Source organism: Alligator mississippiensis, chromosome 4, assembly GCF_030867095.1.
Source record: "Alligator mississippiensis isolate rAllMis1 chromosome 4, rAllMis1, whole genome shotgun sequence".
Lineage (NCBI taxonomy): Eukaryota > Metazoa > Chordata > Crocodylia > Alligatoridae > Alligator > Alligator mississippiensis.
In genome coordinates this window covers 171332748-171352747 of record NC_081827.1, presented here as the reverse complement: position 1 = coordinate 171352747, position 20000 = coordinate 171332748, and the positions used below count along the sequence as shown (strand labels likewise).

The window sequence follows — 20000 nt, the reverse complement described above, 5'->3', positions numbered from 1 at the left end:
AGATGTTTAAAGCCACATTGGTTTTAGAGGGTTCCAGATTAAGGAATTAGTATGTACAATATATTAATGTTATATTGTGCGTCAGCCAGGTAAGTCCAGCATGCAAATACACGGCTTCTAATACATGCAAAAACAATCATAGGATCACTTGTGACTGTTCATAACATGCACAAAGAAAAACCTGAAACAAATGGTATGTGTACAATTATTTTGGTATACATTGGGGGCATACATTATTTTCTGAGTCACCATTGCTGTACTGCAAGTTTTCATTCATCTGGACTACTAAGTGAAAGAGCGTATTTTCAGACACAGTGCTGGGTGTTACCTTGGAAAATGAGCCTGTACTATTACTGTGCGTGTCATCAGCCTGACATACTAGGCAAAGGGAACCTGTCACACAAATTACTATGGGAGCTAATATATTCAACACTCGTGAGCCTTGTCAAGTTGCTGGCGGAAGGCTGCCTTCATAAAGGTTTAAACTACTTGTTTCCAGCAGAGCTCATCACAAGATTTCAAATGTTTGTACCAGGACAGAGTAAAGATAAAGGCTCCTGGGACTCTGTTCTTTCCCCCCAGTCCAGCACTTAAGTCATTCAGCTCAGTGGGGTTTCTTTGCAATACACGGTAGTTGACAAGAACGCCAAACACCTTTTCCATCAGGCACTGAAACTCAACAGCACTGCAATAACTGAGCTTGACTAATGTCATTACACTGTGCTGGGACTGTACCCCAAGTTCCATTCATGCACGTCCACTGTTCAGTCTTTTAATAATACCCATTTACATACCAAGCTTTTGTATATAGATCATTTCATTTCTTCCAGCATGCATGACAGGTCAAATGGTATATGGCTAAGTACACAACACTATGATATACAACCCTGTCATTTAAAGCTGCATACCCTGCAGGGTTCACCCCATTAATTTCTTTAGGATGACAGTTCTCTCTCAAAAGTCCTGTCTTGCAAGCAGAAGTCATACCAGTGTACTATATGAGCTTTAATGAAAGCAAAATGCTTTACTGCAAGTGCTGGCTAGCCCTAGTGCTAGCAAGAGCCTCAATTATTCTGTCTAACCATGTAAGCTTCTAAGGATTCATACCATTTTCCCCCCACTGGTTTAAAAACAGGCTGGTGTTAAAGGGACAATAACAATTAAAAAGTATTAGAATTTAGCTCAGGTATTGCCCCTTCCCCTGAATATCCCTGCCATCCTTGGGGAATTTAAGAGACTTTTAAAAAAGGTTCTTCCCAGTGTGGGTTATTAAGAGACAAGGACTCAAGTTGGTGTCTGTATAATGCTGGAACACAAGAGAAAAAGAATTAGACTACTACATTTAAAAAAAAGATTTGAAAGCCCAGAGAACCCTAAATGAACTTCCTGAATGTGCTCCAGTTTTGTACACTTTATGACACACAACTATTTGCCAAAATTGTGAAACTGTTCTCTACTGGAAGAGAGTTATGTCAAAGTCGGTCTAGAACGCCAAAATTACATTTTAGTGGATGGTCAGATGGTAAAGTAGAGAGAATTTACAGTGGATATCTAGTTGAATAGACTGCTGAAAGGAGTAGGATGTACATTGAGAAAACAAGAATACAGGTACTTTTCTAAGCAAAGATCTATTTTGTAATTATACACACAGAGAAGACAGTGATTCTTAGTTTCTAATAGTTCAACGGTGACTTGGAAGTGTGCATTGTGAAATAAGTAGACACAAAAGGTGAGTATTAACATTATGAGTGTGAATTTAAGAAGCATAAGGCAGTGGTTCTCAACATTTTTGAATTCGAGGCACCACTCGGAAAACACCAGCTTTTAGCTTTCACTAATTTTTTGACTATGGAAAAAAATAACAGAGCAAGTCTGTTGCAACGAAGAAAAAACCACAACAGGTCAGAATGCTTTTGACACAATGGATTTTTATATGAAATTTCTGGGTTTATCTTGTGAATCATGTTGGCATTTGCGCACCTAATGGTGCTAATATTGTACGACACCCTTGAGAGAATCTCATGGCACCATTAAGAGAACCATTGGTATAAGGGGACAATGAGAAGGGACTGGTCTGCATAAAAAAGGTAAACAAAACCTTGGAAACTATGACTGCCTTGGTTTGTACAGCACCCAGCATTTTAGGGCCTCAGTTCTCATCTGAAACAAGAAAATAAAGACAGCTCGTCTAAATGGAGCTGACAAAAGGGTTAGCTGAAAATGGTAGGCTTGTAAACATTAGTGCAAAACCTATACACTGCTAATACTGGCCGTTACAAGAGAAGTACACCTTTATTTTGGTGAAGGAGGAGAGAAATAAAAGGATGGCATGAGACAAGTTTGAAATGCCCTCCACTTTGTGTTCCAATATCTCAGACTCTTTGTCTACCTTAACTTTTTTTTATTTACTTTTAAGAACATTTTAAAGAAATTCTTCCTAAAAAAATCTGTCTTTAGTTCTTGTTTAATAAAATTTGCCTGGGGATCATCCTAGCTTTTAGATTGTATATCCAGCTATTATTTCCCACTTCATTGGGAACAAACAGAACTCTCTCTGCCTTGTACATGGGATTATGAGAAATCCAAGGGCCCTGGTCAGCACAACTTAACTTTGCCAAATCACTCAATCAGCCTGAAGTCACTCCTGCCCAGGAAATTCTTGGTGGTTCAAGTTTTCCAGTGGCTATAGTTAAGCTCTACACACTCCTCCAGATGCTGAAAGAGGCACCAGTACTCAATGAGCCTAAATCAAGCTGACAGATACAGTGTTTCTAACTGAAGGTATGACATTTATTAATATGCTTGTGAACAATAAAACTCACCTTCCAGAGCCCACAAATATTTACACTAGAACTGCAAATATAATTCCAACCCCCAACCCCCACGAGGGATTATATATTGCAAGAAACATCTGCAAGGCAATACATTTTCGGAGGAAGTCTTGGGGAAGAGGTATAAGGATGTATAAAACAGGTTTTTATACTATAGCATTATTTCCATAATCTGCCTTTACATGAAAATAAGACTATAATCAAGAGAGTTAATTTGACACTGGGAACACATTCAGAAGGATCTTAGAAACAGCAGTGAGCAGAAGACTCATGTACTTCAAAAGCAAATCAGAGTACATCCTTATTCTATCACAGGGGTCAGCAACCCCTGGCACATGTGCCAAGCATGGCACGCAAGGCCATTTTGCTCGGCATGCCATGGCCAGGCCTGGCTCTGGGTTGCTGCCGCCAGCAACGGAACCCAGGCTGCCAGCTGGCAGCAGCTACCCAGAGCTGGGGCTGACTGCAGACGGGAGGCTCCAAACAGCCGTGTCGAGCTCCAGCATCAGCTTCCTACTGGCGTGTGCGTCCATGCCTCGGTGCGGGTGGTAGGGGAGGGGCCTGAGGCAGTGCAGCCCCAGTCTCTCCCCTGCTCCCAGCACAGAGGTGATGGCAGGGTTCCGGAGCCCGGCACAGCTGTTTGGAGCCTCCTAGCTGCAGCTGGCCCTGGGTAGCTGCTGCCAGCCGGGAGCCTGGGCTGGGGGATAAAGAGAAGCATCTCTGTGCTCTGGCAACACTTATAGGCTTTGCCAGCTGGGACGAGCAGTGCAGTTGCTAACTTAACTTGAAGCAGCTCACAGCCAACCTTAACTCAAACACATGCAAAAGTGAGTGGGGTTAAAGAGATCTCTTTCCCCTCCTGAATTACTGTGTTCTCCTTTGATACAGAGAGGATTAAAACATCTATTTTGAGTCTTTACATGCATATGTGCATGTCTGCATCCATGCACGCCTGGAGAAAATGAGAACTTTTTAGTGGCACCCTGTAACAGGGAGCCTGGGGCTCTTGTCACTTTAAGAGGAGAGAAAGCTGCAGTTAGGACCCAGGGCAGCTGAACAGAGTCTAGCTGCAAGAGGACAGGCAGCCAGGAATGCCGGGAGCTGCATTAAGGGGAGCGGAACACCTGCAGCCAGTCAAGAGACTACCTAACTATTAATGAACTGGCCACCAGCAAACAGACAGGCAGCAAGCTGCAGGCAGACCTGCCCTCAGAGGGTAACTTCCTTGGGGAGAAGCAGCAGAGTAGCAAATTGTACCCAGACAGACAGGTAAGGGCCCAGAAGCAAAGGACGGCTGGCTACTGAGCTAAGCCCTCACTGAGAAAGCAGGCAGGTCAGACACAAGAAGGGAATGCACCTTTTGGGAGCTGCAGAGTTGCATGACTGGTCAGGGCAGGGCTCAGCAGGTGCATAAAGCCAGTGCTTGACAGCAGACAAACAGTCTGGCCCTGCAAGCTACTATGCATGGAAGAAGCTGTGGACCAGGAAGTCTACAAGGGAGTGAGTGCATGGCTGGCTGCTTTGGAGCCATCAGTAATGCTCTGAGGACTTGCAGCGAGGGGAAGCTGCCCAGAGTAAGGGAAGCTTTGTTCATAGAGCCAGCAAGCTGGGGGTTATGCTAAGAGTCAGTGAGGGGGACTGTTCTGGGTTACAGCCCAAGGGCTTTTAGTTTAGTTACTGCTGGAAGGCTTGCCTTTTGAATATATTTAGATGTTGGTTTGGGCTTCAAACTATTGGGGAGGTGGAGATCCCAGCTGTGCCTGAGGGGCACATGACTGTTGTGAGCCCAGCCAGCAAGAGTAGTGAAGAAAGGGCTAAGGGTCCAGTGGCCAAATAGGGTGAGAACTAGGGCCAGTGACCTGTAGCCCGAAAGGCATGAAAACCAGGGATCAGGGACCTGCAGCTCAAGAAGAGCAAAACAAGTGCCCAACAGGGGTGAGAACTAGGGTCAGGGGCCTGTAGCCCAAGAGGGGCAAACTCATAGCCCAACAGGGGCAAGAACCATAGCCCAGGAAGGAAGAGATCAGTCGTCCAGCTGCTCAGAAGGGCAAATTCTGGGGCCAGGGGCCCACAGCTAGAGAAAAGGGCTAGAGGCCCAGAGATCCCACCAACTGACAGGGCTGAAGGCAAGAAGGCTGGACCTGAATCACTGGGCCAGGGCTGAAGGCTTGCAGCCAGAGAAAAGGTGGAGGCTTCTACAAGGGACAGAATGGTATTGAGTAAAACCTACAAGGCTTGGGCACAGCTGTAGCGGAGGTTTCATAGTAGCTAGGGTCAGGAGGGACCCAAACAGATCATCTAGCCTGACCCCCTGCCACAGGCAGGAATGAATGCTGGGTTCACAAGACCCCGGACAGGTGATCATCCAACCTCCTCTTGAATATGTCCAAGGTAGGGGCGAGGACCACTTCCCTGGGAAGTTGGTTCCAGATTTTGGCCACCCTAACTGTAAAATATTGCCTTCTGATCTTGAACCTAAACCTATTCCTCCATCAGCTTATGACCATTGTTCCTCGTCACTCCAGGTGGTGCTGGGGAGAAAAGAGCTCTGCCTATTTGCTGTCGATCCCCCTTGATGAGCTTGTAGGCAGCCACCAGGTCCCCCCTCAGCCTCCTCTTGCTGAGGCTGAACAGGTTCAGGTTCTTCAGTCTCTCCTCATAGGGCCTGTCCTGCTGCTCTCTCACCAAGCAGGTGGCCCTCCTCTGAACCCTCTCCAGGCTGGCCACATCCCTTTTGAAGTGCAGTGCCCAGTACTGGACACAGTACTCCAACTGCGGCCTGACCAAAGTCGCATAGGAGAGGGAGTATCACCTCTCCGGACTGGCTTGAGATGCACCTTTGGATGCATGACAAGGTATGGCTGGCCTTGCTGGCTGCGGTCTGGCATTGGCGGCTCATGTTCATCTTGGAGTCAATAATGACTCCGAGATCCCTTTCCGCCTCTGTGCTTTCAAGAAGGGAACTCCCCAGCCTGTATGTATGCTGTAGATTCCTTCTCCCAAGGTGCAGCACCCTGCAGTTGTCTACGTTGAACCCCATCCTATTCTCATCTGCCCACTTTTATAGTCTGTCTAAATCTAGTTGCAGCCTCTCTCTCCCTTCAAGTGTGTCCATCTCGCCCCACATCTTAGTGTCATCAGCAAACTTGGACAGCGTGCTTTCCACCCCCTTGTCCAAGTCGCTGATGAAGATGTTAAACAGTACAGGCCCGAGGACCGAGCCCTGGGGTACCCCACTGCTCACACCTTGCCAGGCTGAGTACAACCCATCCACCACTACTCTCTGGGTGTGCCCCAGCCAATTTTTTACCCATCCAACTGTGCAGGCATCAATGGCACAGTCACTTAATTTATTGATGAGGATGGGGTGAGAGACAGTGTCAAAGGCCTTCTTAAAGTTTAGAAAGACTACGTCCACAGCAACACCATCATCCAAGGATTTAGTTACTTGGTCGTAAAAGGCAATCAGGTTGGTCTGGCAGGACCTGCCTTTGGTGAACCTATGCTGATTGCCCCTGAGCATGATCTCCCCTGCAGGCCCCCTGCAGATATGCTCCTTGATGATCTTCTCCAAGAGCTTCCCGAGCACCGAGGTGAGGCTTACAGGCCTATAATTACTTGGGTCCTCCAGGTTGGAGGCCCCGAATAGCCATTAAGGTAACAGGTGCCCTGAGGCACGTATGGGCCAGGACAGCTCATCTAGTGAAGGGCTGAATTTGGGCTAGCAGGGTCCAGGAGGGGAGTTGCTAACGAAGGTAGGACAAGGGCTCTGGGGCAGCTTTTCTTTGAAAAATCAATTATTACATCAAAGTGTGGCAGGAAAGTGTAAAGGGAGAGTATCTAGAGCTAGTGCAGAGCAGTAGCCTTTGGGACACCAGGGGCATCATGGATTTGGGACACCGGGGGCACCTTTATTATAGAAACTAATGGTCCCACAAAAATTAGAATCCAAGGTCTTTTACCTGGTAACTCATGACAGAATGAACTGGTAACTGTGTTTAGATTTATCACTGTACAGTAGAACATATATATTTGTTCATTTTAAAACACGTCTAGGTGCAAAATCTCCTTATAACATTTTTATAGGTCCTTTATTTTATCTGAAATTCTATTTTTTCTCTATTTTGGACATAGTCCCCTGGCCACTGGATAATATTTATCCATATTAGTAAAAAAAACACACCAAAAACAAATCTCCCACATTAAAACCTATAAAAAGTTAGCACACTGATGTAATTCTGTAACTTACAGTCAAGGCCAGAGTTTTAAATCCCCTCCACCCAAAAACACTTCAATGCTACAAAGAAAGTACAGTTTTGTATGAGCAATCTAATTACAGTCCATTTTTAGACCATATTTTGGTTTTTCCTTTTCTTAAATGTAATGTCTATAGACTTTGGAAAACAAATGCAAATACTGACAGGCTAAACATCACCCTAAATCTCATCATAAAATGCATACACCAGAGAGATGCAGACACCAACCTTTGGGTTCCAGTTTGATCTTCTTTGCTTTTATTTTAACCTCTGTCTCCTCTTCTTCCACCTCCTCAATTTTGCGCTTCTTTGCAACAGTAGGAAGCGTAGAGTCACCAGATGGGTCAAATGTTTTCACTTCACTGGAATGAAGAGAACAAAGTCAGTTGTTAAATTAAAAAGGAAGGAAGAAAGTGACAGCATAACAGATGAGATCAAAGAGGTGACATGCTCACTTTCTACTGCCTATCAACATTATCTCACTGGAAAAGTCTCAGTGAAAATGGCATAACTAAGAGTCAGAAGGACTAGTGGTAGCCAGGTCTGTTTGCAGAGACAGGACAGCTACTGGGATTATATTCTACAAAACACAACTTTCATTTGCAAGGAAAGGCCCAGTTCAAATTAAAGTAATTTTTGCTTGCATTAGAAGGGTCAAAGATTTCCAATTCTACTCTGATCAAAGAGTTCAAATGACCCATTCAGTTGATTTCTAAGTAGTTAAGGCTTTTCCCTTCACATAGATTTCTAGAGTCGGAAGGGACCTGGTAGATCAGGTCCTCTGCTTGGTAGCGTGCACAAGCATTCCCAGAAATACAGAAAGGACGTGCTGTTGTTTAAACAAGGGAGAGATATGCAAAGTACAATTAGATAAGCCATTCCAATCAGAGCCCAGAACTATCCTCCCAAATACTGCAGGTCCTCCCTCTGACAGCCTTTGCTTAGTTCCAGCTTCTTTTAGAACCTTCCAATACAGCTACCCACATTAGCGCATGTCCACAATTCTCTACCCTTCCCACTCCTGTTGTCAGACATCTTCTATATTACAACATCTTTTCCAACCCTTGGAGCAATCAAAGGGTTATCTTAACTAATGGCAGGTACTTGCTAAGGTGCCTCGTCTGAAGACAAATCAGTTAGCAGTAATTTCTACTGACTGACCTGTGGTTTAAACACAGAATCCCAAATTACATAAAAGGAGCTATGTTAAGAGAACATAATGCGTACAAAGTCACGCATTCTAAAGTAAGGAAACACTGGAATTAAGGTACAGTCATAATTCAGGCTCTTCAGGCATACACATTACAATACATTTATATGACCACAGAAGTAAAGATTGTTTTTTCAACCTGTTCTGGAGACCAATATAAGCTGCATACTGAGGAGGCTCTGGCCTCAATAACTGCAGAAGACAGAATGCATGCAGCAAATATTACATGGGTTACAGGTACTGAAGGGCAGTCTCACGATTCAAGCAGATGAACGGTGCACTAGAGAAATGGATTCTAACCCATCACAGAGCACATGCTACTTAACTGAAACTTTTCCAAGGCAGTTATGAACTGCACAGCAATTACTGTCTGGCTGTCCATGCTGAAACCCTAAGGAAACATTTGCAGAAGTGCTGAGCACTCACAGCTGCAAATGAAGTCAATGGAAGCTGTGCTTTGGCAATCAAAGTGCTACAAAACAGCTTTGTATTTGGAAAAAAATAGGGCCCCAGGTGTTTCAAACTAAACACCCAAAATTAATACTTCAGGCCTTAATCTCTGTACCTCAATTTTATCACTGTAAAGTGGGAATAAACACTTCTCTCAAAAAGGTGTTTGAAAGAGATTAAGTGCTTCACATATATCTATTACGACACTGGTATAAATTAATGCAGTTCATGAGGAAAACAAACAACCGTTTTCAAAGTGTGGTTTTAACACAATGAGCAGCAGAGTACACATTTTTTCCTCCTCTGTTCAATCCGCTTATTAATTGATGACTCAATGTGTCACGGGTCCTGCTGACATAACAGCATGGTCCTGTGATTAAGGACTACATGTAATGCACACACAAAGGGGATCAAATAAAAGTGGCATTGGAAACCTTGATTCTGGCATTTCCCAACCTCTGACTGCTTGACTTGACAATCATAATTCTCTTGCAGCACTTCTACATTATCCTAGACTTTTAAAAATGTAAAAAGCAGCTTTATCAAATAGCATGATACTGACAGACTAGCAGGTCAGAGAGCTGGGTTCCCCAGGTGGATCTTCTAACCTTAGTGCCGTTCCCTACCCCACCTCCATCTGTCTTTTCAGAGTTCTCTATCAACAACCCAAATACTTGGCATCTTCATCTCTCATAGGAAAGGGAAAGGGAAGATGTCCCTCATCCGTCACCACCCCCAGCGCTCCTCTGTGATGGTCTCAATTTGGCAAGATAAATGTTCCCTTTAGCTTTATCCCACCAGTTAAACAAAATACTTTGGCTGAAACTTTTCCCCCAAAAAAACATCCCACAGCAGACACCCAGCATGGAGAACTTCAGCCAAAAAAGCAGTTTGACAAAATAGTAAGCAACTGAAATCAGGGTCTTACGTTGGGTAGTGTCTGGCAACCTTATTGTGGAGTGTGTAGTGCTGCCTATTGCGTATATCCAGTATATATTTTTTAGATATGTACACCACTTCTGCCTAATACAACCTATGCTTCACTTTGTGAAAACAGGAAGAAAACAGATTAAACTAACCCTCTTCTTGGTCATCACTACAGTGCTATTTACAATCAATGAGCTTTAACCTGCTATTACAGATGGTCAAATTTAACCCCTTGTAAGGCTCCCTCTGTCCTTTAGAAGGACATGCTTGGATGCTTTATCTGAAACCCACCTCAACTAAATACATTAGGACTGATTTTAAGATTCACTGTATGCACATGGGTGCCACAAGAAACAATTATGGATCCACTCTCAAAAGAAACTGTACTCCTACTGCTTATGGATAACTGCACAGTGGCAGTATCATAGCCCATGAGGCTTGGCCGAGGCGCGATTATTGCTAGTTGAACTTTCATATAGCAGAAATTCTTGTCATCCTAAATGAAGTGTGAAAAGGGTATTTCTGAGGAGACTAGCCGTTGCCACCTTGCTCAGGAATTAGCTGAGCATGACTGGGAAGACAGGGGCTCTGTCAGATTATAACAGATGCTCATATCCTGCTTCAACATTGGCTCAGTTGTGATAAGAACGATCACTTAACACTCCCAACACCCAGTATCCAAGATTCTTTCTGCCAAACCCAGATTACTGCAGGGCAGAAGCTGATTTGCAGTTTATGGGCCTTGAGTTCCTGCCATGAGAAATGCTGTTACTTTTCAGGAACATGGCCACCTCTGAAGAAAAAATTAAGGAACACTGTGTTTCAGAGTTTACTCATGAGATATGCTTCTTACAAGCATTTTGAGATGGTGAGACTGAAGCACAGCTGGAAATTATTTTGAGCACCTCCATCCTGTCTTGGAGTCCCTTGGCTAGTGTAGACAAGTTCTGCAAACATATCATGACAGAACATCGAGAGACCCTTTTTCAGTAGGCTATGGTATACTAGGATCATATCATAGGTATCATTCCCCTTTAAAATCCACTGATGTTTCACTACTGCTATGGCTGCATTTTCAAAGGCTTCTCTATACTTCAAGTCCTACCATAAATCACAATATGAAAACCATCACCATCATTAGATATGCTACTGGTGGGGTTTTGGAGGGCGATGGGAGTCTTTTGCCCTGGGTTTTGTTTTTCTGAAGATTTGCAGCTTTTGCAGACAGGACTGGGGCAGCTGCTTGGTGACTGCACATGGGTGTAGCATCATTAGTTAATTCCTAATGGAACTATTCATGCATTCATGCTTCTGCTACACATATGACCAATGGCCACCTGCAACAAATGATCCAACAGAATAAAAACGCAAAGTTTAACATTAGTTTCTATTACTTTTCCTTACCTCGCATGTAAAAATCTATCTAGTGTAAACCCTTTTTCACCATCATTTCCTATATTTAGATGTTCAGCCTCCTGAGCTACAATTTGCTAACATCACTAGATACCAGAAACTGAATGTTTAAACAATGTCGTGTCCAGCTTCCCACCACGTACTGCCAAGGATACAGTAATATTAATTGCAGAGTAAACCAAAACAGAAGACAATGATAAGGGTTTTTTGGAAGTGGTGCCCTGAAAGCAGGTTTCCAATGACACTTTCAAAAGTGGCATGAAGTACAAAACCAAGCATTTTTTAAAGTTTAACTCATTCCAACTTCCATTAAATAAAAGAGTAATGCATTACTTCCCAGAGCTATGAGACTTTCAGAGCAAAGGCCGATAAACCTTAAACGTGCTGTTTGTTCCCTGAGAATGTGAGCAACCTGCACTGAGAGTATAAAGCAGTTACCCTAACCCAGCTGTTTTACGATACTTACATTATATATACATACACATATACATGCGCAAGCACACACACTAGATGGCATTTAACAATGGGAACAAAGTCAGTATTTGGAGCATGGAAAATGTTTCCTGGAACTGAAGTCTACTCAGCTAAAAACCTAAGTCTGTGTAATAAAAATAAAGATTTATACTAAGCCAAGCTGAGCAGAAAACTACCCACCTCTTGTGCTGATATTTGTCTGCCCTGGCCAAGGCCTTTCCTGTGCCACTTATTCTTCTTATCTGAGACAAAAATTTAGAAAAGAAAACAAATTACTCATAATGAAAACAATTGAGAACACAAACTCCACAGCCCTTGAAAGGAATTAAAACTGGGAAGATAGGCATGCAATGCCTGGCAAGAAACTAGATGCTCTCAGCTACAAATAAAGCTTAACACCACTTACTTTTGGGACAAAGGTAAAAAGCAAAAAAAGCATATAATCTGGGTCTGGAAAAGCAGATACCAAGTGCACTTCGTTTCCACAGGGACTAGCAATAATCCAGGACATACTCCTGGAGTGCAGAGGCCTATTTTGCACTTTACTGGTGCCTTCACAGAACTTCTGACCTCTAGTTGGTGTATCCAGTAAAGTTTAACAGGTCCACCACCTTGGGGCAGCATGCAACATTCCACCCAGAAGACAGTGATCTCTGCATGAGTACAATGCTTTGTACAGATATATGCAATACTATTGTGAAGCAAGGTGATTAGTGCTCAGTGGTGGAAGATTACTGCTCAGAAGAAAGGTGATTAGTGCTCAGTAGAGGTCTGCATGTCTTCTTTGGGCAAGAGCTGCACTGTTTATAGGCTCCAGAGGTATGAAGACTAAGTATGGTTGAGCACAATGGAAGATGCTTAGAGATAGGAGAAGCCAAGTGGGAAACACTTGATGAAAAGGTCCTCAAGCTCCAAGGAGCTTCCTTCCTTGAAATAAAAGATGCCACAGACCATCAAGCTGCCCTTTGCAATTTGTTAATAGAGGAGTGATGCAGTGTAATGTAAGGGTGTCTCACTTCCTCTCTTGCTAAGAAATAAAGCTTTCCAATGCATCTAAGTATAGATAAAGAAAAGCTAAAACAAAGAGAAGAACAGGGTCAACTTGAAATTCCCCACCTGCTCCAGCCAGTACCTCAGGGTAAAACTTTACAAAGGAATATACTACAGTCTTACACGGGAAACACATTTGGAGTTTATCTGAAGAACCACAATCTGAACACAGGCAGCTTTAATGTAGTTACCCTTACAATCCTGGCATCCCAGACTCACCCCCTTCTCTTCTAATTGTCTCATTCTGGTCTCTACTTTTAATCTGCTCTCAGCTCCCAGTTCAGCACTGCTGTCTTCTCCAAGGGCATCATACCGAATAGACAAGGCTGTTTTGGCTGCTAGCATTCGAGAGATCTGGGGGGAAAAAAAGAAGAGAATGTTAAATGCTGAGACTGAACACTAGGTGATAATTCACTCTGCACACGGATCTAGAAATCTTGCCAGAAAATAGAAGACTAGACTGCCCCTTAAGCAGGAGTGCTTTGTCCAAGAAAACACGATACATACCATGTGACCTTTACTTGTGTGCTGAGATCCCTGATAAGGTAATTGTGCATTTAAATGCTAAGTTAGGACATAGTGAATGCGGTAAACTGTTTCTAGTCAGGTTGTCTTGATCTGAATGAGGTGGATGGTGACCAATCTGCCTTTCAAATATGACACTGAATAACTTTTTCCACTACGTGAACACATCCTCCCCACTACTGTATTATTAAAAACACCTTTAAAATTCCTTGTGTCCTATAAATATAAGAAGCGAGCTCCAGTAAGAGTAGGAGTCTGATTTCAAGGATTTCCTCTGAAATCAAGGAAGCCTAATGCTCTCACCAGCTTATTTTATATTAAATTTCTTCGGTACTGTTTGTAACTCAGTTCTGATTATGACATAGTGGGAGTATCTACGCATGCCCCTACAGTGATGTTGTTACTGCGCCGTCATTTAGTATGAAATGATGGTGCAGTAACATCCCATACTGACCTGTGTGTATAGCGTGTGGTTATTTTTAGCTGCTACATCAGCCTAGTGATGCAATATACCGAGGGACTGCGTCATTATGGTAATGCATCTGCAGCGTCATGGTTTTTCCCCATGGATGCTACGTCACACAGACGCGCCCACTGAAGGGAGGATCAAGGAGGGAGCGCAGTGGTGCAGCTGCACCCTCCTTGGATTCTTGCTCCACCCAAACTTTAAAACCAATTGCCTGGGAGGGGTAGTGGCATTTTTATTCAGGCAGCAATGGAGTCAACTGAATTCATGGCTCATTATAATCTCCCCAATTCCTGCCTTTGGCTCTTCATTCCAGAGGTGTTGTTAATGACCATCTATTCTTTTTAATGGTCTTAATGTTTCACTAATCAAGCTATCCTTTCATCTGCAATTTTGCTGCTTGCAATGTCACTATTCTATTTCACAGCCCTGTGGACTGTTTTGAGTACTAGCTAAAAACCTTAATTCAGGTGTAGAAATGACAGACAGCAAAGTATTGGAGGTGCAGTCAAGATGTTCAAGACAACTAGATTTTGTTTTACAAATTTGAACAGGAGATGTACATTTAATCATAATGACTACAGGACTAATGAACTCTTGACTTTTGACCATTTTTTGCCTAGTTTCCTGTGTTTTTTAAACTTAATACATAATCAAACAAATTAATGAACATTCCAATAAAGTTATATTTATTTTTGCTTTGATCTTAAAAGAGAATACAGAGCTACACCCACAGCTCTTATTAGTAAAGCTTCTAGTTTCTCTAACTGGAGAAAAATGTGTGCTGTTTATATCTGATGATGCACCATACCATTTATACATACCTTTTCAAAATCCTAGATTCACACATGGACATACCCACCAGTAATATATCCATCACCATCGTTACTCAGTCTTCCATACTGACAACCCAATTCCCTTTATTCCCACAAAAGAGGAATGAATGGCAGCTGAATGAACAAGCTGACCTGCAGGGGATGGTCTACTCATGAAAGAAGCTATAGCAACCCATGGAAAAATCCTCCTTAGAATTCTTAAATAGTTGATCCTTAATCTTTGGAGATATTCATCTATTCAGGGGGAAAAAAGACAATTAACAGAATGAAACATCCCAACAACTCACCTTTCCTTTGTTCTTGGGTGTTGTTTGACCCACAAGGGAAGCATGATAGATGAGGCCAAACTTGGGTGTGTCTCGCTTAGACTTCAAGGCCCGGAAGAGTGCTTTCTCAGCACCCAGAATCTGAACAGTGGAAGCTGGGTGTTTCGCCAGATTCAAAAGGGAACCTAGGGCAGAAAAAGTTACAGCATACTGGAATACAACCAGTCTAAAGAGGGAGACACACATGACAGACACTAAAATATGACTGAAAAATTGGTAGACAAATTTCAAGCTTTGATGGCCATGGTTTTCTGGGCTGATTTACAAGTCTCCTGAGAGGAGAAAATTCCACTGATCCTCTGCTCCTTAAACAAATTCTGTATTTCTGGGCTGGATGGGGGAGGAAAGATTATCTTAACACAAACCAGTCCACAGGATTAATGTTTTGTACTGACAACACTCTGCAGTAAGAATGCTGACACTAGCACTTTAGAAACGTGAGAGACAGATAACACAAGTCAATCTGTCTGACCACACAAACTTATACCCAACCTTCTAATATAATATTTTAACTCTGACATGATTGAACTGTTGGCAATAGGCTCAGAAAGCGTCTCAGAAGAGGTAGTGACTGAAGTTGCCCCTCATGTTTTCAAAAAAGATTCAGGCCAACTGAAACAGATATCATCACTGACAGCTTCTGTGCTCATGCCAACATCTTCTGCCTTTTCTTAAGAGACCTAACAGCAAAGTCCTACAATGCTTTCCACTGACCAGATCCTTAGCAAGAGCTGTTGCTTGACTTCTTTCTTGAAGCTAATTCATATCTAACTTACAAATGTACTTGAATCAATATGTAGCAACCTACCTGCATGTGCAATAAGCCTTGCTCCAACCAATTCCCCAACCATGACAGTGAGGTTAGGTGCGATGGCCATCATTCTGTTCTTCAGATAGTCATACAGCTGTGTACGGTACTCTGAGATTTCAATCACCTGGCACAATCACACAGGAAAATCAGCAACAGGAAATAATAACAAACAAGCAACTGCACGAGCATTAGGACAGTGGTGTCAAACCTACCTGGCCCCCTGGGCTAGCTAAATTGTGTGGGGCTGGATTGGGCCCATAGACCCCCCCCCTCAGAAATAACTGATCTAGTGGCTTTCCCAGCCAGTCTGGGACCTGCACTGCAAATCCTGGGGCAGCTGTAAAGGGTGCTGCATGCAGGATAGTCTGGCCAGAGCAGCAGCAACACTACATGCAGTAGTAGCCCCAGCCAGACTGTTCTACAACTGGTGCCTGCTCTGGCAGCTCCAGGACTGCGCTGCATGTAGCACCTGCTCCAGCCAGTTTGGGACTCGCGTGCGCTTGCAAGTGCTTTGCTCAGCACAGGTCCTAGACTGGCTGGTGCAGGCACCATATGCAGAATGCATCCCAGAGCAGGCACCATGCGCAGTTCAGTCAGGCCACTCTAGAATCCATGCTGCACACACCATGGTTCCCAGACCAGCTAGAACAGTCACTGGATCAAGTATGCTGGCGGAGAGGGAGGGAGCCCATGGACCACATTTGGCCTGTGGACTAGTCCTGTGCCATGAGCATATACTGTGCCCTGGATGGGGTCTGATAAGAACCAGGGGGAGCATCAGGGGCCAGATGGCAGGGCTCCACAAGCCATATATATGACACCCCTGCATTAGCAACTCTGTCAAAAGCAAAAGAATGGAGGATTCTGATAAAAGAGGCTCTAGCTAAATTAAAGAACAGGTTGGGCCACACAACAGGGTATGAAATGCCCAGCAATTCAGGAAGGAGAGTTAGTGGAAAGCTTTATAGAAGCAACTGTACAAAAAGATCTACATGAATGACAGGCTGAAATCCTATACATTAGGTTCTTTATATGACTCATTTTCTCATTAAAACTCCTGATAAAGGATACCTACTCAAACCCCCTAAAAGAGCATAAGGAACATGACCATGAGGAATTTAGAAAGAAGAAAACAGAAGGCATGTTTCCATATGAATGTTCCTGAATCTTATCTTTTCACATTCCCTCTCTTCTTTTTCACTTACTTGCTCATCTCTTCTCCCTGATATCAATCTCACCCTGAAGAATGATTTGATTAAAAAAATTAAAAGAGCAGGTAGTGCTGTCCAGAGAACCACAAACAAGACTACAAGCAAAGAGCTTACTACTATTAATCATCTCAACCTTTTCATCCCTTGAATTGACTTTGATACAGTAGTAAAAACACATATTAAAAACTTATTCCAGTGTCTTCCCAAATAATTCTGGAGGAATGTGGAGCAGGACATAAAACACAACAATTTCTCCAGAGGAAATGCTGTTTCACCTTTCACCCTGGTTATGCAGAAGTAGAGGGTAAATTACTCCAGAATAATTGTCATGCAACAGCACCCTAGACTACGAAGGGGGACTTAGCAATACTGAATTGAATTTTACATCAGACCTGAATTCGAGCAAGACTAGGACCTTGGCCTCTGTTTTCATCCTACAAAAATGGGACTACCATCACACTTTTGCAACGCATGATACTGTCAGTTGAAAAGTGGTGTATAACTAAAAATGTGGTAGTTTCTTCTATGGATCTTAAACCACTTTAAGAAATACTAAATTAATACTTCTGCCCCAAAAATCACACCCAACAGACTCCAATTCATTTAGAAACGTCAGCAATCTAAGACGGCATCAGATGAGGTAGTGACTGTGCACCCTCATATCTGTACATCAGGAGAGCAACAGTATAGGTATCATCACTGCCATCAAAAGAGTGTACTGAAATTGCTATAGAAAAATCTACAGAAGAGGAGCCCCTAGTATCACACACTTTAGATTCAAACTACAAATATGATGCTAAATATTGTCCATGCCTATGTACCTGCTCACAGAGATGCAGTATATTGCTTATGTCTTCTTCTGATACTTCTGTCCCCATGGAGATCTCTGCAGCAGCCTTCACATCCACCTCAATCTCCTCAGGCAAGATGTCAGAGAGGTCAGAGGAAGAAAAGTTTTTTCTGTCTCCTGCAGGGTGAGATTGATGCCAGGCAGAGAAGACGAACAAGTAAATAACAGAAGACAGGGAGTGTAAAAAGCCAAGATTCAAGAGCATCAATATAGAACCAAGCCTACCATATTTTTTTCTAAATTCATTATGTTTAAAATCAGCAGGTAGACCAATGAAACAAGTTCAAATTGAAATGCCTACCTGTAATGATTTAATACATCCATTAACTTTACCTTAAAAAGCTAGCAGATAGTGAAAGACTAAATTATCTTTCTGCCACAGAATTATGAAATGATTAGGAAGTGAACAAATGGCACCAGGATTAAAGATCACCCACAATGACATACTCCAGCATTTTAAGATATGGGCTCAAGCTCTAAACAAGGAGTGAGCAAAATATGGCTCATGGACCACATCTGGCCCCCCAGACTTCATCCAGCCTGTGGGCAGGTGCCCACCAATTAATTGTATCCTGCCCAGCTGGCAGCTGCCCCTCCTGCACTCACATGAGGCCCGAGCCCCACCCACTCCCGCTGGGGCAGAGTGCTGTGTTCCCACCCGTGTGCAGGGGACAGCCCCGGCCACCACATAGCTCCCTGGTGGGGCCACGGGATGGATCCCTGTTCAGCTTCCCTGGTTCCTCGTCATGGCCCTGCTGCAATGCTCTGGGCAGCAAGTAGGGAATCATTGAGGGGGGAAAGGAGACAGGGGCTCCTTACGGTTCATGTGCGGCTCCTGGGACCTGTGTACCACCGGAGGGGGGGGGGGTGTGAGTGAGTGAGTGAGTGAGTGAGTGAGTGAGTGAGTGAGTGAGTGAGTGAGTGAGTGAGTGAGTGAGTGAGTGAGTGAGTGAGTGTAGTCCTGTGCGATGAAGCTGCTGGCCTTTGCTGCTCCCTGCTTCCACGTGCAAGTTCCGGGACTCTGTTGGAAGTTGTACGGAGCCCCATGCAACGGAGCTAGGTCAGCTCAGTCCTGCTCCCTGTACAAGTCTTGGGAGTTGCACATGGTGGCAGGCAGCGGGGACAGGCCACTGGCTCCACTGCATGGGGTTCCCCCTGTGTGGCACATCTGGCCAGGTCCTGGGAGCTGCATGCAACACATGAGGAGCCTCATGCAATGGAGGCAGGGTAGCCTGGCCGCGCTCCCTGCCACCATGTGCAGTTCCTGCAAGGGGCCGGAGCTGTATGCTGCTAGCGGCTTCACCTGCATGGTGCTTGAGTGCACCGAGAGCCTGGTGCTTCCTCCTGCCTCTGGCAGCAGGGGCTGTGCGCCACGTGGGGGGGGATGCATGTGTGCACACCCCTCACAACCACACCTGCCCATACCCCTCCCCCACAGACCATATCTGCTCATGCCCCCCCTCCCATAAACCCTACAGGCACCCACACACATACACACAATAAAATCTTACTCTTGTGTATTTTTGAGCTAGTAGGCAATCAAAGCGCCGCTATATACACTATGCAAATACATGTTAATTTGGACAAAAATATTTTCTGAAATAAAATTAAAATGTTATAGTAGATGTTTGATTTTTAGCATATGATTTGCTTTCTTTTTTTTTCCAGTTCCAAGATGGCAACCCTCCCCTGCTTCCCAAAAGGGGTACTTCTGGGTAAGGCAAGGGACTTCTGGTCCCAAGATGGGAACCAGGAGCAGGGCATGTCAAGGGGTGGGGCTACACTTGCAGGCCTCGACAGCTCACCAAAACTTAGTAAGCAGCCCTTCAGCTGAAATAATTGCCCACCCATGCTCTAGACCCACCAGACAAAAGGAAAATTCCAGGAAGAGTTAAGTCAGTTTACCACTAACCCATTCTACTTTATTTTACTCAGATACCACTATATAAAAGTCTTTTAAAGCCACAAGTTTTTCTCTGTACAGCAAACCTGCCACACTGCTGTAACAATCAATAAAAAATGGTTACAAGTTGCAAAGCAAGTGCCCATAAGAGCAACCATTACTTCTGCTCCAAGGAATAAATATAACCAGCTGTGGTCTCAGTGAACACCCACAAAGAGCCAGCTCAGCTTTTATCTTGACATCAGTTTTAGCTAGTTCATTCCCAAGGTGTGGTCTGTCAACTTATGGTGATCTAAAGGGGACTTGCTGGTAGTCTGCAGAAAGCTGGCATTAGCTGGTATTAACCCTTCCTTGTTTCTGTACCACTAAATTGCATCAAAATGGGAGTTGGGGGAAGGGAAGGAAAACTATATAAAAGCCATTTCTTGAATTGTCACTGGAGCAGATGTGATGAAGAACAG

At 43.9% G+C, this 20000-nt stretch overlaps 1 protein-coding gene and 3 non-coding genes across 4 annotated transcripts in view; 1 reads left to right on the top strand and 3 right to left on the bottom strand.

Moving 5' to 3' along the window:
* Positions 1-20000, bottom strand: part of NOP58 (NOP58 ribonucleoprotein) — a 43904-nt gene that overhangs the window by 4054 nt on the left and 19850 nt on the right. The window contains exons 8-13 of the mRNA XM_006273500.4: positions 17608-17753; positions 15573-15699; positions 14726-14889; positions 12831-12965; positions 11742-11803; positions 7316-7449 (exon numbers count right to left, since the gene is read on the bottom strand). Coding sequence (XP_006273562.1) covers positions 7316-7449; positions 11742-11803; positions 12831-12965; positions 14726-14889; positions 15573-15699; positions 17608-17753 — 768 coding nt within the window. The remainder of the gene's footprint in view (positions 1-7315; positions 7450-11741; positions 11804-12830; positions 12966-14725; positions 14890-15572; positions 15700-17607; positions 17754-20000) is intronic.
* On the top strand, positions 10077-10211 carry LOC132250477 (U4 spliceosomal RNA). Its single transcript, XR_009462203.1, has one exon. It is a non-coding gene; the product is annotated as a U4 spliceosomal RNA (small nuclear RNA).
* LOC132250452 (small nucleolar RNA SNORD11) lies at positions 15315-15402 on the bottom strand. Its single transcript, XR_009462192.1, has one exon. It is a non-coding gene; the product is annotated as a small nucleolar RNA SNORD11 (small nucleolar RNA).
* LOC132250453 (small nucleolar RNA SNORD11B) lies at positions 17410-17494 on the bottom strand. Its single transcript, XR_009462193.1, has one exon. It is a non-coding gene; the product is annotated as a small nucleolar RNA SNORD11B (small nucleolar RNA).